This window comes from Amblyomma mixtum, chromosome 3 (assembly GCF_055824585.1).
Source record: "Amblyomma mixtum isolate Tamu chromosome 3, ASM5582458v1, whole genome shotgun sequence".
In the NCBI taxonomy this organism is placed as follows: Eukaryota; Metazoa; Arthropoda; class Arachnida; order Ixodida; family Ixodidae; genus Amblyomma; species Amblyomma mixtum.
Window position 1 is genome coordinate 249189084 of NC_143014.1, and position 21998 is coordinate 249211081.

General features: G+C 48.5%; 1 protein-coding gene across 4 annotated transcripts in view; it reads right to left on the minus strand.

The window, feature by feature from the left end:
- Window positions 1–21332, minus strand: part of LOC149354286 (uncharacterized) — a 59642-nt gene extending 38310 nt beyond the window's left edge. For 2 of the 4 annotated variants that reach the window (XR_016291270.1, XM_089583265.1), the window contains exons 1-2: window positions 21230–21316; window positions 19891–20006 (exon numbers count right to left, since the gene is read on the minus strand). Coding sequence is in view for 2 of the 4 variants with exons in the window: in XM_089583265.1 (XP_089439391.1) it covers window positions 19891–20006; window positions 21230–21305 (192 nt within the window). In the remaining 2 variants the exon portion in view is untranslated. Of the gene's footprint in view, window positions 1–19890; window positions 20007–21170 lie in introns of all 4 variants that reach the window. The other 2 variants (XR_016291271.1, XM_089583266.1) reach the window with 2 other exon arrangements.
- Between the last annotated feature and the right edge of the window lie 666 nt (window positions 21333–21998).

Here is a 21998-nt window from a genome sequence, read left to right on the forward strand (position 1 = left end):
ATCCTCCTGTTGGGGTTATGGCGACCTGTGTGTAAAGAGTGCAGCTGTCATGTTGCGTAGAAAAACCTTGTGGTAACGGCGGTGAGAAGAACTCCGACTTCTTATGACGGGCAGGCTTGTTTGATGTGATGTGACAGTAGTCCCATGGAGGTGGTTGAGGCGCGAACATCGGATGAAGAGAAACTTTCCGTGCTCTATTTGTTTGTCTCTGGGTAATTAAATCTTCCAGTGTGTTGAGCTGCGCATACTCCTGCAGCAGACAAATAGGAGTTGCTCGAGGTAGGCCAGTAATGACTCGCATGGCTTCGTGGTTGAGTGTTTCAAGTGTGAACCATTGTCGTTTAGTAAGTTGTTGGAACTGAGCCTGGTATAGGAGCCGAGGTTGAAAGACAGTACGAACAAGTCGACGAGCTGTATCTGAACGGGCACCTCCAGAGCGATTGGCTATCCTGCGGATGAGGCCAAGTGTGTTTATAGCACTCTTGCGCATGGCTGACAACCAAGCCGTGCCCTTGCCTGAAGAATGAACGTGCAGGCCTAAAACATTGGTATGTTCCACCTCAGGAAGTGGGGCATTGTCAATAGTGAGCACGAACGGAGTGGATTTGAAAGTACGGCGGCCAGCTTTATTGCCCACATGGACATAGCAAGACTTGGAGAGGTTGAGAGAGAGGCCAGTGTCGGCAAGAAAGTTGTGGAGGATATTGAGGGCATTTTGCAGGGAGTCTTGCTGCACCTGAGCTGAGCGATTTGTGGACCAGAGAGTGATATCGTCTGCATATGCCAGAACCTGAACATTAGGAAGGATGGAGAGACTGTGTACCAGAGGAATGAATGCGATGGTAAATAGAACTGGGGCTAAAAATGAGCCCTGCGGTACATCCCGATTAGAAATGAAGTGGCCTGTGGGTTTACCATTGACGCGGATAGCAAATGTTCTTTGCGAAAGAAAGGCATGAATTGCTCGACAAAGCTGCAAAGGCATGCCAAGTGATGCCATAGTGTTGAGGATGGCTGCGTGGAGAATGTTATCGTAGGCCTTTGTGATGTATGTTGCCAGGACTGTGCGAACGAGACGGCTGTGAGGTGAGCGACGTATCACATCGTTGGCAAAGCGGTCAAGACCATCCTCAGCGCCGTATCCTGGTCGGAAACCGATTTGAGCAGACGAATATTTCTGATGACGGTCGAGCCACCAAGAGATTCGAGTGGCAAGCAGTTTTTCATAGAGTTTACAAATTGTTGGGGTTAGAGAAATCGGTCGTAGGGCTCCAAGAGTTGTGGGTGGTTTTCCGGGCTTTGGTATCGGAACAACCTCTAAACATATTAGTATTACTACGAACTTGGAGATAGTATGGGCAATTATTGAAATAAACGTCCAAAAAATTATAATTGGCGCATGCTATCGTTCTCCTACTCACTCTGCCGCCTTTGTTGACGAATTACAAGATGCCATCAACATCGTCATAACACGCCATCCTTTCTTGCCCCTGTTTTTGCTTGGCGATTTCAATATTCCAAACATTGCATGGAATAACGAACCCATTATCATACGCCCTTTTTCCGCGTTAGCAAAAAATTTTCTTGACTTGTGTGCATTATTCACTTTCAGTCAACTAATAACACAGCCTACCAAAACCTCACCACACGTTGCTAGTACTCTTGACCTACTGCTAACTACTCGGCCCGAATTTATTTCGAACATTTGTTATTTACCTCCCCTGAACGACCATTCACTGATTAATTTCAACATCAACACTTCACGGCCAAAAATCAGAAAGAAAAGAAAGATCATTCGCGACTACAAGAAAGCAAATTTTGATTCCATTAACAAAGAGCTCTGCACATTTCTTGATACCTTCCTCACCGATTTCGACGACCGCAGTGTGCAAGCGAACTGGGACATGTTTATGGATAAAACCACTGCATTAACAGAAAAGTTTATCACTACGTACACTGTCTCCTCCGACGGTCACGCTCCCTGGTACAACACTCACATAAAGCGCTTATCTAACAAAAAAACGCTTATATAGATCAGCTAAAACGTCTGCTAACACTGCAAAATGGGCAGCTTACAAACGTGCATCTAACGACTACATCACAGCCCTTAGGGCTGCAAGAGAACTTTTTAAAAATCACATTGCCACCTATGCTATCTACTGACACGAAAAAGTTTTGGCGCACCATTAACCCAAAGAAAGACGACATAATAACCCTTGTTGATGACGCTGAAAACGCCATCTCACCTACCGATTCTGCATCCATCTTTAATGAGGTTTTTACACGCAACTTTTCGAAACCCACCCATGCCACTCATCCAACTACACACTCTTACGACTTTGCTGTAGTGTACCCTTTAACCATTGAACCAGTCAGCGTAGAAAAAGTAATCACATCACTGAAACTTTCATCTGCTCCTGGCTGTGACCTAATTAATCCAGAGTTTCTGAAAAACACTAACTCATATTGTTCCCTTATACTTTCAAATATTTTTCAGCAATCACTTGACAAAGGTTCACTGCCTGCTGAATGGAAAGTTGGGAAGGTGATTCCACTCCACAAGTCAGGTACGAAACATTGCCCACTTAACTATCGGCCCATTTCCTTAACCAGTATACCATGCAAAATTTTTGAACATATCCTCTTTTCTCAGATTGCCAACTTTTTAGAAGCGAACTCATGTTTTTCACAATTTCAGCACGGCTCTCGGAAAACATACTCATGTGAAACCCAACTAGTCTCGTTCACGCATAAACTGCACCTAATACTTGATCACTCTTCAGCAGCTGACTTAATATTTTAAGATTTTTCCAAAGCATTTGATAAGGTGTGTCATAGTTTATTAATCTATAAATTGCATCAACTAAACCTTGATACCAAAATTCTGTACTGGCTTGAGGTTTTCCTGACTAACCGCTCACAGTTTGTCTCAGTTAATGACGTAACCTCGGAGCACTGTCCAGTTCACTCGGGTGTACCTCAAGGCTATGTGCTTGGGCCCCTTTTATTTCTCATTTATATTAACGACTTACCTTCCTGCGTCTCCTCCCACATTCACCTTTTTACTGATGACTGTGTAATTTTCACCGAAATAACTTGTGATGACGATGTAACCAGACTACAATCAGACCTTAACGCTGTTTCTGCATGGTGTAAGTTATGGTTAATGGAATTAAATGTTAACGAGTGTAAATTTATGCGTGTGTCAAGAAATGCTAATGAACTTCCTGTGTATTCTCTTAATAACGCACCTTTAGATCCGGTAACTACTTACAAGTATCTTGGCCTTCACATCACCTCTGATCTAACATGGGCCGTTCACATAGCGCTTATAATATCCAATGCTAATCGAATGCTTGGCTACTTACGTCGCAATTTTTCTAAAGCACCATCCTCTTTAAAATTACTCCTTTACAAAACTCTAATACGGCCCAAACTCGAATACGCTGCGTCAATTTGGGATCCCGGCCTAACAAACCTAACACAAGTTTTGGAAATGGTTCAGAATAACTCTACTCGCTTCATTCTTTCTAACTATACCAGAACAGCAAGCATCAGTGCCATGAAATCTAGCCTTAACCTACCATCCTTATCATCACGTTGCAAAATGTTTCGCCTTTCCCTTTTTCACAAGTTATTCTATCACCCGCAGTTTCATACCGAACTTATCTCACCCCCTCAGTACGTATCATCAAGACTAGATCACATTCATAAGGTTGGCATCCCTTTCTGCAGAACTAAAACTTTTTTTCAGTCATTCCTACCACGCACATCGAATGAGTGGAATCACCTTCCTTCTTCGACGGCCACCATCACCGATCACCATTTATTCAAGAATGTCATAGCTAACATTGTTTAACTAGGATGTATTTTATACTGTGTTATTGTTTTTTTTGCTTTCCCTGGACGCCTTAGCTAACAATGTATGTGTAGTAGTCATGTTTGTACTTTGCCTGTTTAATTAACTCCTGTTTGTTAAATTCCATTTTTTGTAACCACTCCCCTCTGTAATGCCGTAATGGCCCTGAGGGTATAATAAATAAATAAATAACGGCGGAGATCGAGGAGGAGACGATAATCGACGCGGTTAAAATTCAGGGGGCACTTAAGCTCTCTAAATTGCTGCCACGCGAAGGCGTTTCGTGGCGCACTGTTTGTTTTTTTATTTTTCATATTTTTATACTTAATTTTTTATTTTATTGTTTTTATTATTTTATTTTTCACAATTTCTGTTTGCGTTTAATTTTTATTTTCGTTTCTTTCCTTATTTTTTAGTATTTCTATTTGATTTTTCATTGCATTTTAATATTTGTTTCTTTTCTCATTGTTATTGTTTTTTAATCATCCTTTACTTAATTTTAGTGGTTTTTATATTTTTAATTATTTTTACTTTTTCATCCCTTTTATTTTATTTATGAAACCCATGCATTCACTAGATGCGCCTTTATTCATGCTCAAACCTTGAGCCTTCGCGGCTGAGGCAGAAAGAAGAAGACGTTGTTCGAAGCGGACGCGTTCCTCGATGTTCTCCGCACCAAAGGTTCAATCGGCTTCTGGACGAGGTACTGCTCAGGCTTTTACCGGCAGTAATGACTACCGTATCGTTCTGTCTCGACTCCCAACCGGTAAGCTGGTGACCGACTCCGTTTTCCTGCATGCAGACCTTGCCGGGCGCCCGTACAGGGCACAGGATTTTAGAGACTCGCTGCGAAACGTCGTGGACATCGAAGAAATTAGCTCTATCGGACAATTCCAGATGTCTCACGTCTGGATGGTTACTTGCAAATCGGCGCAATCAAAGTAAAAGCTCGTGTCGTGCGGCGACCTCTTGGTGAAGAGCCGCCTCTGTGTTGTTGTTGACCCGGAACCGAAGGAGGTGAAGCTGAAGCTTTTGTGGCTTCCCGAGCGCTTGGAAGATTTCTTCATCCATGAGGCACTCCAGGCGTACGGGAAGGTGACATCTATCTCTGCGGAAAATTGGAAAGTTTCAGACATGGAGCAGATGAAAATTCTAAGCCGTGATGTCGTCCTGCCTCTTGCTGAAGGAGGCGAGGTTAGTGACGTTCCACATCAGCTGACTGTGTGCGGTATTCAGAGCCAATTTCTGATTCTGGGAATACCACCTCTGTGTCTACGTTGCAGCCGCGTTGGACGCATTCGTCGGCACTGTCGTACGCCGCGGTGTGACGACTGCCGACGTTTCGGCCACACAACGGAGGAGTGCGTCGTGACGTATGCCGACAAGCTGCGGCATCGCGTGCTGCCCCCTGACGACGCTCTACAGGAGCACATCATGGACGCCACTGAAGTACTTGACGCGACTGGGGACTTGCCAGTCGCAGCTGTGGCTGTGCCCTCGAGTGTCACTACGCCGGTTGTTCCCCAAGGTGCTGCCGCGGAGGGTAAAGAATCGGCGGATGGCCATAAAGCGCCGCCTCGGTGTGAGGCCCCGAGTTCTGCTGCTGGTGAAGAACCAGTCGCCGCCCTTGAAGCCCCCGCGGATACCACGGCGGACACTTCGCATCCTCCTGTCAATGCTGGCCAGCAGCTTCCGGATCAGGGCCTTGTTCCAGCGGATGATGAACCTGGTTCCGTAGACGAGCCGCTTCAGAAGCGCCGCGCGTCCTGCGCTTCCGGAACGAGTGACGATGAGGACCCTGTGCGCAGCACGCATCGCCGTCGGCGTCGAGCGTCGAGTCACAAGGAGAAGTGCCGACGTTCGCAGTCCAGGAGGCCTGGCGGTGGTTCTAAGGCGGCTTCGCCGTCTACCGACAGGCACATGGAACTGTAGGCATAGTTTTTTACTGTCATCATGGCTGCTTCCGCAGAGTTAGTATTCGCAACACTGAATGTGCGTGGCCTTAGGTCTCGCCAGAGGCAGGCCCAACTCCGCCGACCATTCTGCAGCAGGCACCTTGATGTTATCGCCGTCCAGGAGATGAAAACTTAAAGTGAGGAGGATACTGAGGTGGCCCTGCAGCCCTTTTATCAGAGTATAATGTCCTCGTGACGCATGCTGTGGGCTTGTCGGCGGGTTGCTGTGCTGTTTGTTTCTGCGCAAGACACTTCCCTGTTCGGGCTGGACCTATAATGTCGATAATGAGAGCCGGTTGATATGCTGCGATCTTCTTCTCTATGGAAAGTCATGGCGACTTATTTATGTCTATGCATTTAATACTGTACCGCAGCGCATCAGTCTTTTTGAAAGCATAGCTAGCTTACTAGACTGTGACCGGCACGTTGTGCTAATGGGTGACTTTAATTGTGTGTGCGACCCAGTTGATCGTGCCGGTCCCGATACACCCAGGGATAGGAGCGGTGAAATTTTGTCACTTGTTACGGAAGATGCAGGGCTCATTGATACCGGAAGTTCATGTCCTGGTTCCCGCTTGTTCACATGCATTCAGGGCCATTCTCATGCTCGCCTAGATCGAATTTATGCATCTTTCGCACTTGTCTCCCGAGGATTGGTCTGTGACACTGCACAAGTTTCATTCTCTGATCACTGTATGGTGCACTGCAAAAAAATTTGCAGCCTTAAGGGTGCATTTCCGTGTCTATAACTCACACCCTTGCACCCTCCCAAAAGGGTGCAAAGTATGCTCGTCGCACCCATAGCAAGGGTGGGATCGTTACAGTTGCACCCTTATTTTTTTGGCTACGTAAAAGGGTGCAACGTTACGTAAAAGGGTGCAAAGTATGCTTGTCGCACCCTTTTTAGAGCGCAGCTCTTTGGCGTCCGTTCCTGGGTTTCGCGTCGTCGTCGGCGTTGTCGTCGGCCTCGTCACCAGCTCCGCCCCCCTTTCATCCCCCCAGCGCTAGCAGCGACCGACTGATACCGCTGGATGCCGCTGACGCCGCTAGAGAGTCAAGATAACGTGACTGCATAGAACACCGTCGCCGCCATGCAGAAAGAGGAGGAAAGGGTCCCCCCCCCCCTGTTCTTGTGTGGCGGATAGGGTGCTCTTCAGTTGCCGACGCGCCGGTTATTTCACGTAGGCCCCGGCACGTCGACGAATACGTGACCACCTTCCCACGGCTAGACCTGGTTCTTAGCGCTGCGGAAGCGAGGGTATCATATTAAGGCGGAAGCCTTTAATGCCTCATCGTTGTAAGCAGGAGTTGTCGACAGAAAATGTCACGCTTTTCAATTGGTCGAAATGCTCGTGACGTCACAGTGCGCTAATTTCAAATGGGGCCAATTGTACTTTGGCTAGTAACCATGCAACCAATCAAAGGGATCGTATAGTGATGCTCCAACTAAGTGGAACTGAGTTTAGTTAATTGCTAAATTACTCAATTAGCCTAATTAAGATAGAGGAGAATGAAAAGGTCAGAAGACAGAGGAAAAGAAAAGACGCGCGCAGCAGCGACAACAGCGTCCGCGGAAGGAAACGCTGCTGAAAAAACAGATAAGTACGAAGCCGCGTTCGCTCCACCACCACGCACTTCCCCACTCAGTTCGACGTTGCTCGTTTCATATACGTTGTGTCGAACATCCTAGACAGTTCCAACATTTGACAGGTGAATGACAGAACACGATGGATAGAAATGCAATGATATAAATATGAAATAGCCTAATTAACCTTTCTAGTTAGACCGCATAAATCAATAAAACCGAGAACGAAATTGGTCGAGTTGGGGAATCGAACCAGGGTCTCCGGAGTGCGATACGAGCACGCTAGCCACTCCGTAATGCCAGCTGAATGGTTTGGAGTGAACAAAGGCGCGTCTAGCTAATACGGCGTCTTCGTTCACTCCCATCTTCCCCCTTTCCCTTACGGCGAGGTGCAGGTGTCCACCCAGATATGCGAGAGAGATACATTTCCTTTCCTCAAAAAATAACTTTACCGTCCAGCAAGACGTACAGCCGAATTGGCGATGGCGTTCTGTGGACTCCCTGGCAGCGTTGCAAGACGCTGACGCGTTCCACTCTTACAGGCGAAGCTTAACATGTTAACCACACATCAGTAACGCACGCAGACAGCCAATGGACGCGTCATTCGCTGGTAGCACTTGAATCATCATTCACAACCACATTCGTGGCAGATTGCTGTACTCAGGCTTTCGCCTTGCACCACTTTAGTCGCCAAAGTGACTCCTAAATTTTTGTTTGTGTCGGCATCGGCGGCGTTGTCCCTGAAACCAACTCCGCCGCTGGGGTTGACTCACTATCGAAAAGGTGAAACAGCTTATTTGCTGCGCTCAAATTTCGCATTAGGAAGTAACGTAATCGTCGGTAATTTTTTTTTAGACTGCTGTAAAGTTTCATAGGTTTTTATTGCTTTAAAAGGCGCTGATCAATTTCTTTTCTGGGGTGCACTCTTGAATAAAAGCTAAACATTTCGTACGAAAAGCTGCCGACGACCTGTCTAATTTTGCACTAACGTTACATCATCTCCAACTATAATTATAATACACAAATGTGTGTCTCACGCTGTTTCCGAACCTCCTTGCTGTGCAAGGAGGCGCGTCACAAGAACCGCGTCCGCCGAAGCGAAGACGCCGGCTGAAACAACAGATACCCTTCCGCTTAAACTTTCTCTAAGTTTATATGTGCCATTTCAGCGACCCCCTATTTGGAGTCACTGACGCTTAGCACTTCAGCTAAAATAATTCAGTCAATTATCACATTCTGGGGACACAGAATCCAGTCATAGCTGCTCGCATCAAGTTTGCAGCTGTCTTTTAATGGAAAACTCGAATAGCTCGCATCATTTTCAAACCACGCTTGATTGAACTACTGGAATGTTGTTCGACGAGTCAAAGAATACCGTACACCCTTACGCACTCTTGCACCCGCAGGGGCTACAACACCCTTGCACCCGTGCAGCCTTGAAGGGTCCATGGGTGCATTAAAGGTGCTAACGTTCTCAGCGCACCCTTTTCCAAAAAAAAAATAAGAAAAAATGATGGTGTGGAAAGGGTGCAGCCACGAGCGCTACACCTTTAAGGGTGGAAATTTTTTTACTCTGTGGTTGCTCGCCTAGGAGGCAGTGTTTGTTCATAATTCAGGCCGAAATGGGCGCTTAGGAAGCTGAACTCCTCAGTAATTAATGATTAAGAATTTGTCATTCGTGTCCGCTCGCAAATGGAATCCTGTTTCTCGAGCAAGATGCCGTTGTTCGCCGCTTGGGAAATGTTTAAGCAGGAGTACGTGCTACAGCTATATAAATTGGTTCCGTGAGGTCCTTTTACAGGAAACATCAGGAGCAGACACTCAGGAAAAATTTATACAATCTGTATGAATTATATACAATCTGTATACAATCAGGTACAGGTATACAATCCAATACACAGGTATACAGGTACAGGTATACAAGTATACAGATACAGGTATACAAGGTATACAATATTGTATACAGGTATACAATATACAGGTATACACAGGTATACAATATACAGGTATACAATCTGTATACCTGGTTTATATACGGATGAATTTGCTAGTATCAAAAGTGAGTTACAAAGATTTGATGCAGAACGGTACAGGGGCGCCCGTGTTCGATCTCGGGCCAAGCGCGATCGAGCACCCGACACGACAGGCTTTGCTTGATGAGCGCCGTCATGCGACTGCAAAGTTTATTTCGGGGATGTTGTCCAATGGCAAACTAGTGTTCAGTACAAATGAGGTGATGACCGTATTTGTGGATTATTACACAGACATGTTTAGTGCTTCACCTGATGCGGATAATTCGGAAATTTTGGCGCGTTTCAGCACCTTAGTGAGCCCTTTATCAGAAGACGATTGTTCTGTTATCGGCGGCTCTTTGACGCAGGAAGAGGTGGAACATGCAATTGATAAGTTTCCTGTCTCAAAAACACCTTCTCCTGACGGAATTTCAGGCGAATTTTACAAGGCTTCTAAATCTATTCTCACTCCTGTCCTGCTGCGGGTCTTCACGGTGTGGCTCGATATAGGAGCACTTCCTCAGTCTTTTACAAAAAGCCACACAGTGCTGATTCCGAAAACTACTGATGAAGGAAAACTGCGCTCCGTAGAAGGTTATACAGGCCCATTACGTTGGCAAATGTGGATTACAAAATTTCTGCTAAAGCGATGTCAGTGCACGTTAAAGATACTCAGGTGGTCGAAATTTCCGGAGCCTCCACTACGGCGTCTCTCATAGCCTTAGTCGCTTTGGGACGTTAAACCCCATAAACCAACCAACCGCTAAAGTCTTGTCAAATCGCCTGCAGTTCGCAATGTCGGTACTCATTGGATCTCACCAGACGTGTGGTCTGAGAGGCCGCTCCATTCAAAGTAATGTTCACCCTGCGCGTACAATTCATGAATAATCCTCCAGCTGTCATGAGCAACTTGCTCTGCTTCAGATCGATCTTGCGAAAGCATTTGACCGCGTTCGCCATTCATTACTGTTTTTACTTCTAGAGCGAGCAAACGTGGGTTCAACTGTACTTAAGGGGGTACAACTTTGCTAGAGCAACTGTTCAACGCGATTAATCGTTAATGGCCAGCTCTCGAACCCTGTGCAAATCCGCTCTTCCGTGAAGCAAGGCTGTCCGATGTCTCCTCTGCTTTTTGCTCTTTACCTGGAACCGCTTTGTTAGAGTGTTTTGCGTTATAGTAACATCCATGGGTTCCCTGTTTTGCGTAATGAAGTAAAAAATTGCTAGCATATGCTGATGACCTTGCATTTTTCTGCATTGACAAGCCCAGCATCGATGATGTGTTGTCCACGATAGATAGATTTGGCATCGTTTCTGGTGCTCAAATGAATCGCTGCAAAAGTTCTGGCCTATGGTTTGGTTCATGGGGCAAACCCCGGCAGTGTATGTTGGAATAGAATGGTCTTGTGTGCCTCCTAAATATCTTGGTATTCCACTTCATGCCTGCAAATCAAGTGCGCATTAATGGAGAGAGCGAGTTCCGGCTGTTGAGCGTTATGCTCAGACGTTTGTACCGCATCGGCTTTCAATTTTTCGTCGAGCCCAGGCTTGCAACACCTTTCTGGCAACAAGGATTTATTACGTACTTCAGGTCCTTCACTGCGCCAGGCATTGGATACAGCGTTTTCATCGTATATTTGCGACGTTTATTTGGTCTTCCAAATTTCAGCACATGCAGCATAATAACCTTTTCAGGCCTGTTTGTGCAGGAGGACTGGGCCTCGAGCCCCTGTATGTGAGACAGTTGGTTGCCCGTTTCTTCTTTTTTCGTGATTTTCCCATCCGATTATTAGAGCATTCTTGCAGGTTAACTTCATGACTCTACTTTCGAACTTAGTAGTTTCTTCCAATTTTAATGAACGCCCCCGTTTACTAGGCTTCATGCAGGAAGTGTATGCCTCCGCGCGTTTTTTACCAGTTCGGTTTTCAAATGAGCATTTATATTCTGTTTCACGCAAAAATCTGCAGGGATTTGAAATCGATGCTCTTCCCGCCCCCACTGTACCGTTCTGTCTAATTTGGGCTTTGACGAAGAAATTGTATCCCTTTTCCAGAATCTATCCCAACTGACGAAGTTGGAATGGTCGCTGGAAGTGAGGAGTGCTCTAGCCATGTAAATAGTCACATATGTTGTAATGCACTGTATTCCCCCGCCTTTGAAGGCAATAAAGAAATAAAATACCATGAAAAAAAAGAAGCTTTCTTGGCGGAGTGGTAGCGTCTGCGCTTCAAATGCCGGAAGCCCTGTTTCGATTCGACACCTCGACGCAGTTCATTTTTTTTTTAAGTAGTGACGTGTCGGCGGCGATGGCTGCGGCCACCTGCGCCGTGCGTGACATCACTCGGTTTCGCGCATGCGCAGAGGTGGCAAATCTGGGCTCCGGCTCAAGCGAAGCGCGGTGTTGACTTGCCTAGTGAAGCTTTTCGCTTCAAAAGTGCCCGTTTGATTTGAACGACCGTGGTATTGGCCCTCAGCGACAGTCGTTACCAAAAGCGGTCTCTGCGCTACAGACAATCATAAGTTAGCTTAAAATTGCAACTGCCCCGCCGCGGTGGCTGAGTGGTTACGGCGCTCGGCTGCTGACCCGAAAGACGCGGGTTCGATCCTGGCCACGGCGGCCGAATTTTGATGGAGGCGAAATTCTAGAGTCCCGTGTACTGTGTGATCCCGCCTGGGCATCTAACTCCGGCGCGACGAGCGCGCCACTCGCGGCGGGGCGCGCGTCCCCGTCAGGAAGGCGGGGGCGGTCCGACGGCTCCGGTAGGGCTTTGCGCGTCGTCACCAAGACGCCTTCTTTATGGGCATCTTTCGCGCCCAAAAATAGCTGGACCTGTCCCCTATAACGGGGGTCCAACAGTACCCGTCTAAATTCGCTAAGAAACACATTTGACGGCCAACTAACGCGACCAGTAGGAGAAGACACACGCGAGTGCTGGGTTGTACTCGTTCGTCGTGGGAAACGATTTTCCTTTCTAATTTCTAATTTATCTCTTTATTGCACGCAATGAATTGTTATGACTTGTTATTCAGCTGAATTGACAGCATATTCATTTTTACGCAATATTTTTATAAACAGAGCTTGAATTACTACTGTAGAAATAAGGTATTTTGAAGAAAACCGGGTTAAATCGAGCGAGTCACATTGAAAAGAGCCAAATCCAAAGTTTGCATGCTGATATCGACTAAATTATTTGCATAATTTTGCATTCGCCGATAGCGTACAGTTCTCCGAACAGGCAAACCATATCATACATAGAATATCACAAGCATATCGCACATATCAGACATAGACCCCGCCATGTACACATGTGCAGACCGGCAGCAAGCAGGCGATGAATAGGAAAAAAAAAAAATGAGAGGGAGTTCACATAGACCACTGAAGGGTTGAGCGGCAAGCGATCGTCAACGTCGGTCTGGAGTGCAGAACAAGTCAGGTCCGGATGTTTAGCAGTCTGCAATCACCAACGCCTCCAGTTACCGCGGAAGCCAAGTGACCACCATCACCGAGAGCGGAAAGTTAGCTACGCCATGAGGCTGGGCTCCGGGCGGCCGTGTCGGCAATATGAGAGGAGACGCAGCGCACACCCTCCTATCGCATGGAGAGCCGTTAAAAAAGGACGCTTTGGGACCTTCCTTCGCCCTTGTTTTCATTGGCGAGGAAAACGTACTGTATTCAGATTCTGGTTGGAGATGCTGCCCCGCTCGGACACACTTGCGTCAACTCCCGTTTTTAGGAAACTGCACTGTGTATATTCTATCAACGTAAATAACCGCAATCAAGCCATATCCTCTCTGCCCTAACAGCCGCTTTGGTCCTTTCCCGCGCCTCAGCGGAGAAATCGCGAAGAATACTTCAAAACCCTCAAGTAGTATCGAATGCATATTCAAGCTTGCCATGAATGAGTGCCTGCCATGGCACGCGAGAAGCATATATAACGTACAAAGATACAAAAAGTGCAAACAAAGGTGGGTGCAAACAAACATAATCGGGGAGAAACCAGATCTTGCGTCTTGGGTTGCCCTCCTTCTTGCTTCCAGATTAACAGCTTCTTAATGCTTCAAAATGCCCGCGTGCGTGCGTGCGTGGGTGCGTGCGTGCGTGGGTGCGTGCGTGCGTGCGTGCGTTTGAAGACCTTTTGAAGTCTATAAAGCACATCATTTATTGCTTTGGCGGTATAGGAAATCGATACCGGCATATTGCACTCCCCTGCTCGCCCCTCTCCACATGAGCTGTGGCGTGAGAGAGTGCAAACTTTATTTTGGACAATACTAGAACATCTTCCCTGCAATCAGGAGAGTAACTGGGCACCGCTGTGCCCTTGGCCGGCGTTGCCATGCATGGAAGCGCACCTCCGCGCGTTCCTGATTCGTCTTCAACTTATGCATGCCATCTGTCCTTTTAAAGGCCTAGGCACAGCTAAACATCTTGCTGCATGGGCGATGCACACGATACGTGCACTGCTGCCTGCCCCTCGTATACACATGGGCAGCCGCTGGAGAACAGACACCGGCACAGGATTGCCGCACATCCTTCCTGCATTAGGGGCGCCCTACCGGGCACAACCGATAAAGAGGCGAATGACTCGGAGGGCATCGGTTCGAATCACGATGACAGCTAGGAGTAGTAAAGCTGTGGGGGCTTCCATCTACGGCTTCGACCACTTTCACACAGGAAGTCGCATGGCCTCAGAGCAGGACGTCTGGTCAAAGACAGATTGTCTGTGTCTGCAGATAGTGGTTCTTACTTCAGTAGCCAATGTTCGCGTCGGCAGAGAGAATAATTGAGCGCGAGGTTTGGTTTGGTTTATGGGGTTTAACGTCCCGAAGCGGCTAAGGCTATGGCAGACGCCGTAGTGGAGGGCTCCGGAAATTTCGACCACCTGGGGTTCTTTAACGTCAACTGACATCGCACAGTACACGGGCCTCTAGAATTTCTCCTCCAAAGAAATTCAACCGCCGCGGCCGGGATCGAACCCGCGTCTTTCGGGTCAGCAGCCGAGCACCATAACCACTGAGCCACCGCGGCGGGCAATTGAGCGCGAGGGGACCTGGGTATCTTATTCAACAATCCGTCTACGAAGAGGTGATGGAGTATGAGGTGAAAGTTGGCGAAGTAGGTCGTTGTTGGCTTTTTGGTCACCCGGCTGCACAAATTACCACGAAAGTATAACTCGTTAAGGTGGCAATAGCAAGGCGCCAGACGGATCATAACCCACGAGCATACACATCGAATGACAAGGCTTGCGTTCAGTCTGTGATCTTCGCAAAGCTGGGGTACTAATTCGACCAACGTAGCCAGCAGCGTATTCCCTTCAAAAGACACTAACGGGATAATCCTTGGAAGTCTAGCGATCATTCACATGCCTTCTCGATTGAAGGCTTCCAGACAATACCCTGGTAAGGCGCTGAAAATGGGCTTGATGGACGAGCTGTACTTGTAAAACATCAGTCGCTAAGCGCAACGCGACGTAGGCGCGGGCTCCACCAGCCTTCAATGTCTAGGCGGCCTGTTTTATAGCCCGCGGAAGCGAAGCAGCCATGGTTATCTGTGGCGGATCGTCGACAGCCATGGGCGTCCGGAGGGGGGGGGCAAGGGGGGGCGGCTGCACCCCCCTGGAAAATCACTCACTCGAACCGTGAGTGATGGCCGCACGCCAGGGGCGGTGGTGCGTTCAGCCAAAAGGGTAAAAGCAGCCCCGCTTCCACGCTTTGGGTCACATCTGCGAAATGCCGCGTCCGGGCGCGCGCCGTTCGCCCGTTTTCAAACCACGCCATCGTTAGATCCGCTGAAGGAGCGGCACCGGCGAGCATGTGTTTCGAGCCGTCTTGAGATGGGTGTCTGTTTCTTTGATCTCTAGAGAGATAGCGACACGGAGGGAAGGACAAATCAGCCGTGTCCACCCCCGCTTTGTCGGGCTGTTCAGGGCCAAGCGGGCGATGAGTTGGCGCCGCCGCCTCTCACTGTCTCCTGCGATCCACGGGAGAGCGCAGTTCGGTAGAGGCGCCGCTTTCAGAATCTTCGGCAAAGGGGATTAGCAGTTGCTTTTGTTCACGGCGACGCAGTCTCCAGAGGCGCCCCCACACCAGCGTTCCTTGCGTCTTCTCCGAAAACCAGCGCCTTTGGTCAACGCAGCCCGATGGCGCCTGCCTGGCTCGCCTGTCACCTCTGGCTGGGCCTCAAATCACAATAGCGCCCATGTACCGTGCGATGTCAGTGCATGGTAAAGAGACCCAGGTGGTCGACATTATCCGGAACTCTGTACTACTCCGTCCCTCATAGCCTGAGTCGTTTAGGGGCTCTGACCCCCATAAAAAACACAAAAACAAATTTTCCGACCGGAGTGGCGAGTATCCCTTCCCCTCGGAAGTCGCGCGGCGTTCCTTTCACCCCCAAAGTGCGCATTCGGGGATATAGCGGCTAGTAAGCCCTTGCACGTGCGCGCGCCTCTGTTCCTGCTTCGGTGTTTTTATTAGCCGGTTGTCAACGAAGCTGAGAACAACCAAGACAGCGGACGAGAAAACGACGAGCGGCGAGCAGTGTGTGTGCGGTCGCTCGACTGTGCGGATGCGCGAGCAAGATGGAGCGAGGTGTATGAAGTTGCGAGCGTGCATTTATCTTGTAAACAAGTTTTCGTTGTATATATAGTCATCTTTTGTTTTCAACTTACGCGTTCAACCGTTTTTCCAATCAATGTGTGTGATGAGTGTGCACCGAGAACGTGTAATGAAGCACAGAAATGAATTTATCACCCGTGTAATCACGCAATTCGCCCAGAAAAATCCGAGGCGCCTACAGTTGCTGTTCATGGAATACTGACTGAGTGACTGTAGTTGCGTGTTTGAGAACATATTGTGCTGTGTGCTGGTCATCAATCCGGGTGAGTCGAGAACCCGTATGCAGCAAGACTGAGCACTCTTCTCCACGAAGTGACAGTATCTTTTTGCATTTTTATTAATTTTAATTGTTTCTTCGTTAATAAACTCCAATGTATCTCTCCTAGCCACGCTTTAATTTGCTGTTTGTAATTTTTCTTTCATGTGTGTATTTCACTTATTTTTTATTTATATATAAATAAATAAATTTACTCCGCAAATAGTGCCTTTTGCTACGAACATGCCCCCCCCCCCCCCCCCCCTCCGGCGCCAACAACCAATGGGGCCCCCCCCTGCAAAAAATTCTGCGGACGCCCTTGTCGACAGCAGAATATTAACCGCCGGGCTTTCTTCGAATGGGTTCTCAACCAGCTGAAGAGGCGGCCAGTTTGCAAAGTGCCGAGTGGTTAGTATCGGGCGTGGGCGTTTTAAGGCGATAGGTTTATATGGCCAATTAGCGACGAAAGCCGGCGTCGTTATCGGCGTCCAGGAAAAGTGGTCGACAAAACCCCCAATTATGTCATCAGCAAAGAAACAAATTGCTCCGAACATTCGCGGAAATAAACTGAGGGCCTCCAAATTGCGAGGCGAGCACGCAACCCATAGGCCAGGAAACCGCGTTGCTTTGCGGCGAATGGAGGCGAACCTCGTGTATGCGTTTCCTTACGACTGTGTGCAAATGAGTACGTGTGTCATTAGAAAGGAAGAAGAATGTAAATTAAAAAATTACTGATTTTGCCTTCAAAGCACGTAAGCAGTCATAAGTGCTCTGCGTAGATTTTTCTACTCCCCGATAGGTGCAGGCCGACTGATGAGGCTTAGATCGTGGTATAATGAGCTGATGAAAGTGCAGCCGCTTGAGTTAACGACAGGTTGCGTAAAATTATCCGCATGTCGATGACATCAGCGCGCACCAAAAACCTATCAAGTACTGTGTTAGCCAAAAGTAAGTAGGCAATGGGGTTTCCTCTCTGCCTTGGGTGGAGCCGAGCCCTTACAGCACTCCTGAAGACCAAAAGGTCTGGAAAGGTGAGGGCAGCACATCTTGTCCTACACAGACTTAAAGCTTAAGGGGTGCCATAAGTTCTCCGCTACTTATGTAAGAAATAAGCCTCATTGTCTTAATACTTTTGTCAAACAGGGTAAATCTTGCGGGCGCCGAGCACGAAGGATAAAAAGCATGTGGACTAACATCGATGGCAACACCGATCCCTGAGGCACACGGCAAAAAAAGCAAATGGCCCCGCGGTGTCGCAGTTGGTGCTCACGGTATTTGTTCTGCCTTCGAAGAATATTTTGCAAATCTGGGTGCCAGCGGAAGCAAATCGAGCTTTAGGTCAATAGAGTTCAAGATTTCTGCATGGCTGATGCGGTCGTATGCTTTTTCGACGTCTGTGAAAAGAATGGCATGAACACTGCCGGTGCAAGTTAAAGACGAGGAATATGACACCAAATCAGCCAGCCGGCCTTCAATGGTCAGAGATCGATAGAAGCCAGTTTGGGTGGTGTCAGAGAAACCATGCTGTGCAAGCAACCATGACAGTCGAGTGCCTAATATTTTCGCTCCCAGCATCCAAAGCGCCGGCGCAAGTGAGATAAGTGTGAAGTTCCCTGTGTCTGTCCCTGGCGCCTCAAATTTGAGAACTGGGGATCACGTCGGCTCCTTTTCAGGTTGTCTCGGACTGCCAAGCCGTGCTTGTCGGTGTACCGTTGATGTGTTGATAACTTGAAGAACACATCACGAGCTAGTTGGTTTTCCATGACACGAAAACAGCGCAAACTTCACAAAGGAAGCAGAAATGGTAGACGAGGCACGGGCGCTGACTAACAACTCAAATTTTATTGCTCTGACACATCGGTAAATATACACAAGGCATCAAAAACAACACACGAATCTCGGGCCATCTGGGCGTTCATTGCCGCGACTGTAAATGCACTCCTCACTGGAGTGACACGGGCGTGCTGAGCAGGTGGAGTGACCAAGTCACGCGAGAGATAATTGAATCCAAAAAAATCGCAAGCCTAAAAGACCGCTGTGTCAGCACCCCATCCATAGCCGTTCTGGATAAGGAATTTCGTTCCCTTGAGACAGCTCGGCATTCATGATTCCCTGCTCGTTTCCTGCTGCGATTGTGTTTCATGTCTTATCCTTCTCGTTGTTTCTGATGCCTTTTGTATATTTACCGATGTGTCAGAGCAATAGAATTTCAGTTGTGACTCAGCGCCCGTGCCTCGTCTACCCTTTCTGCGTCCTTTGTGAAGTTTGCGCTGTCTTTGTGTGTTGATAACATCGGCTTGTCGGTGTTTCGAGGAGCAGCACGAGCATAGCGCCACTCATATTCTTGTCAGGATGGCGTCAATCCAGTCCGGACACGGTCATCCTTTTGCCGTCCCCTGTTGCCGGAAGTGACTCGGGCAATATAATTATTGGGTGAAAACCCATTGGAGACGAGAACCAACCGTTCAGGATATAAACACAGGCAGTCCTTTCTGAGTCAGAAGGCAATGGGAGTCCATTTATTTCAGCGAGGACTACCAGAGGAGTCGCGAACATGAGGTATTTGTGAATATAGTATGTTGGACATGCTTGATTCAAGATTTTGCGGTTTTTATGCAGTAGTTAATATACGCCACATTCAAATCACTCCAATCAACGAAAGCACCGTTGTCCCTGTGCAGGCCACATGGCATTGGGAGACCGCACTTAGGGTCGAAACGGTGAAGGGGGTCGTATTGCCGTTTCCATCGCAATACAGCTTGCGCAGTGAGCGCCACGCAATGCGGAGCCTGCATGTTTTGCCAATCAATTCAATAAAGAGGAATCAGGACGAGCTGGGAGGAGCCACTGTCCGCTGCTCTGACTGTGCCCCAGCGAAGCCATTGCCTACCATGCGTATTACAGGATTTGCTCATTTGCGCCACTTGCTTCCGTATGGCGATTAAATTCCTAAGCAAGAAATGGTGTCAAGTGCCCGCCTTCCCGACTAGCTCGCGGTTTAAGCACGTAAGCCAACAGAAATATACAATATACAAACGCCTGATTACATCAGTCTCGAGTACACACCACGACTTCAACCCTACCCTCAGGGCGGAGATGTGCTCCTGCAGTCGAGTGTCTCTGCGTATATCTGGTCAATCATGGGCGCTTCTCCTCCGCCTGTTATGCGGCAAATATTGCGCTAAGGTATTTTTTCGGCTGTACTGAGGGGTACGGCCTGTGTGTCGTACGTGTGTCTTTTACCGTGTCTGTCTCCTTTTTTTTCGGGCTGCATCCATTTTTCGAAAAAAAAAATACATCAACCATCCTACATTAAGCTACTGCTCAACCTGAGTAATCTCCCACCGAAGTAAGAAAAAAACTTTACTATCCCATACCGACTTCCTTGTTCAGTAGGAATGAAGCCCCGAGAATCCCAGCGGGCAAAACTTTCATCGCAGGAACACGGCAGTCTAGGTTTTACTAGTGCGGTGACTGGATTCTATGCGTATAAGAGCCCCGTGCAGAGTCTAACCCTGGCCGTGGAGTTAAGATAGCAAGTCACCCCAAGAAGGATCGCTCGTCGAGATGTTCATTTTCGAGAATAAACTTTCCACACAGTGCTTACCTTTAGGACATTGAATACACAATGTCTGCGCCTTGTCGGCCGGTTTGTGCGGTGAGCGTCCTTCTGGTTGCGATCCCCTGGTGCGTCGGTATGGGCCGCATCATGTTCAGACTTTCCTGGGAACAAAAGAAAGGCCGCGACGGTGAGTCGGGCAACGTGGCCTGATGGGAGGGAGGACGATGACGCGTCTCCGGCGACTCGGATATCTCGCCAATGTCGGTGCCTAGTGCGCACGCAGGACGACAGGGGGAGTGCGACGGTGAGCGTCTCGTGACACCGTTGTACGTGAAGGCGTCATCTGCCCCAACCAGAACAAAATCGCAAGCCAACGAAACGGCATGTAGCACGGCATGTTGATGTAGCAGGCAGGCGCTCCGTTATAATTTATGCGAGCATATCGCAGCTCTCGTCGGTGTAGACGGTATCATATCGGCGCGAACGGTTGCCATTCTGTAGCCCATCCTATCCATTACATCCAGAGGCCCCAAACTGTCTTTAAACTCTTCAAATGCTATGAGCTGGCCACTATCGCGTCTGCAAATAGTTCAGCCATGCGCGTTGCAAAGACAGTAAAAATTCTAATAGTACCCTCCTGCATTCTTTGTCTCTCTCAAAGCCCCAGCCAAGGCCTCCATCCACGTCATCTTTCAGCGGTTCCGGGAAAAGGCGGACCTGCTAAATGGGGGGTCAGCACGCATTTCATTATTCGAACATTTTGACTAAAAAGTGAATTGTTCAGTTTGGCGTCTGGTCGCCTACTCGCTGTGCCCGCGCTCTTACTCTGGGCATCCACCAACCAAACATGCGTTTCTGCGCTGCGCTCGGCCCAAGGGTGACTTCCGTGGCATCCCGCTCTTGTACGCTGGAAGCCGTCGAGGCTTATAACTTTTGAGTCAGCCCAAAGAGGATACAACGCGTTGTTGGGCTACGCCTTGCAGATTCGATCCGGCACTCTCGAGTTCTCTAGCTTTGAGACGAAGTGTAAGTAATGCACCTAAGAAGTCGTTATACTTCTACTCTAAGCTCCCCTGTTGTCAAATTTTGGGTTCCGCTACGAACTGCGCACCGGCTTCGCTAATACCCCAACCCCGGCAGAAGTCTACTTCTGGGCGTAATCAATGTCTCTAAATTAAATCACCACTAGTCTTACTTCAATTATACAGTTGCTGGCCGAGGAAGGACCGGGTTAAAAATTTAATCTGACCTTAGAATAGCTGAAGCGAAGTTGAAACTGATTTTCTTCACGAATGTTTTTTTTTTTACTCAACAGATTTTCGTACCGTAAGCAGTATTCTGTCAGTTGAGAGTTCTAGCATACGCAAACGCAGCGACGACATACTCGCGTGGACGTATAGCATACCAGCCGGATGCCTGCAGCGCATGCGCAGTGGCCGGGTGAGGAGGTTGTCCGGCATACGCCTGCTGTGCTGCGACTACCGCAGACTCTCCAATATCTTCTCGCTACCTCTACACTTCATTGTCTTCGAGTCGGGAGCCTCTGATTGGTGCTTCGGCTCGGGCAGCAACACGTGGACAGTGCGCGGCAGCCAATGGGAGCGCAGTGGAAAAAAAGGTAGAGCGAGTCGACAACCGTCAGAGCGGACGGCAGCCTGGGCTGCTCACGTGACTCGGTGTTTGTCCAACGCAGTCGGCGACGAGTGCATGTGCGCAAGACGCGCGACGGAAAGTGTCTGGTGACAGACCGGATGGCAGAATGCGATCTCAGAAAGCAATCGCCTCGCACACTTCGTATGAGTGTTGCTATGCATGGACGCTAGAATTGTCCTTCTGGGGATTTTCCGTCGTTGAGCGCTGCTCTCCTCAGCATCAGTGGCGCTCGAAGACGTACACTCATAGCAGCAGCATAGCTGGCAGCTTGGCGAACAGAGGTTGTATGCCTGCGCAGAGCAGGCAGCGGGTTTCGCGACGCCACCTGTCATGACATGCGCTGAGGTACGGGTGGCCGGGTTCAGTCCACGTACAACGTAGAGCACGTTCTGCGTTACTGCTTGGACCACGCGGGGTGGTACCACGATATATCCAATGCCACAAACCAGGTACGATATAGTGTTCAAAAAAACTTGCCGCTCGCGTGAACTATATGTCCA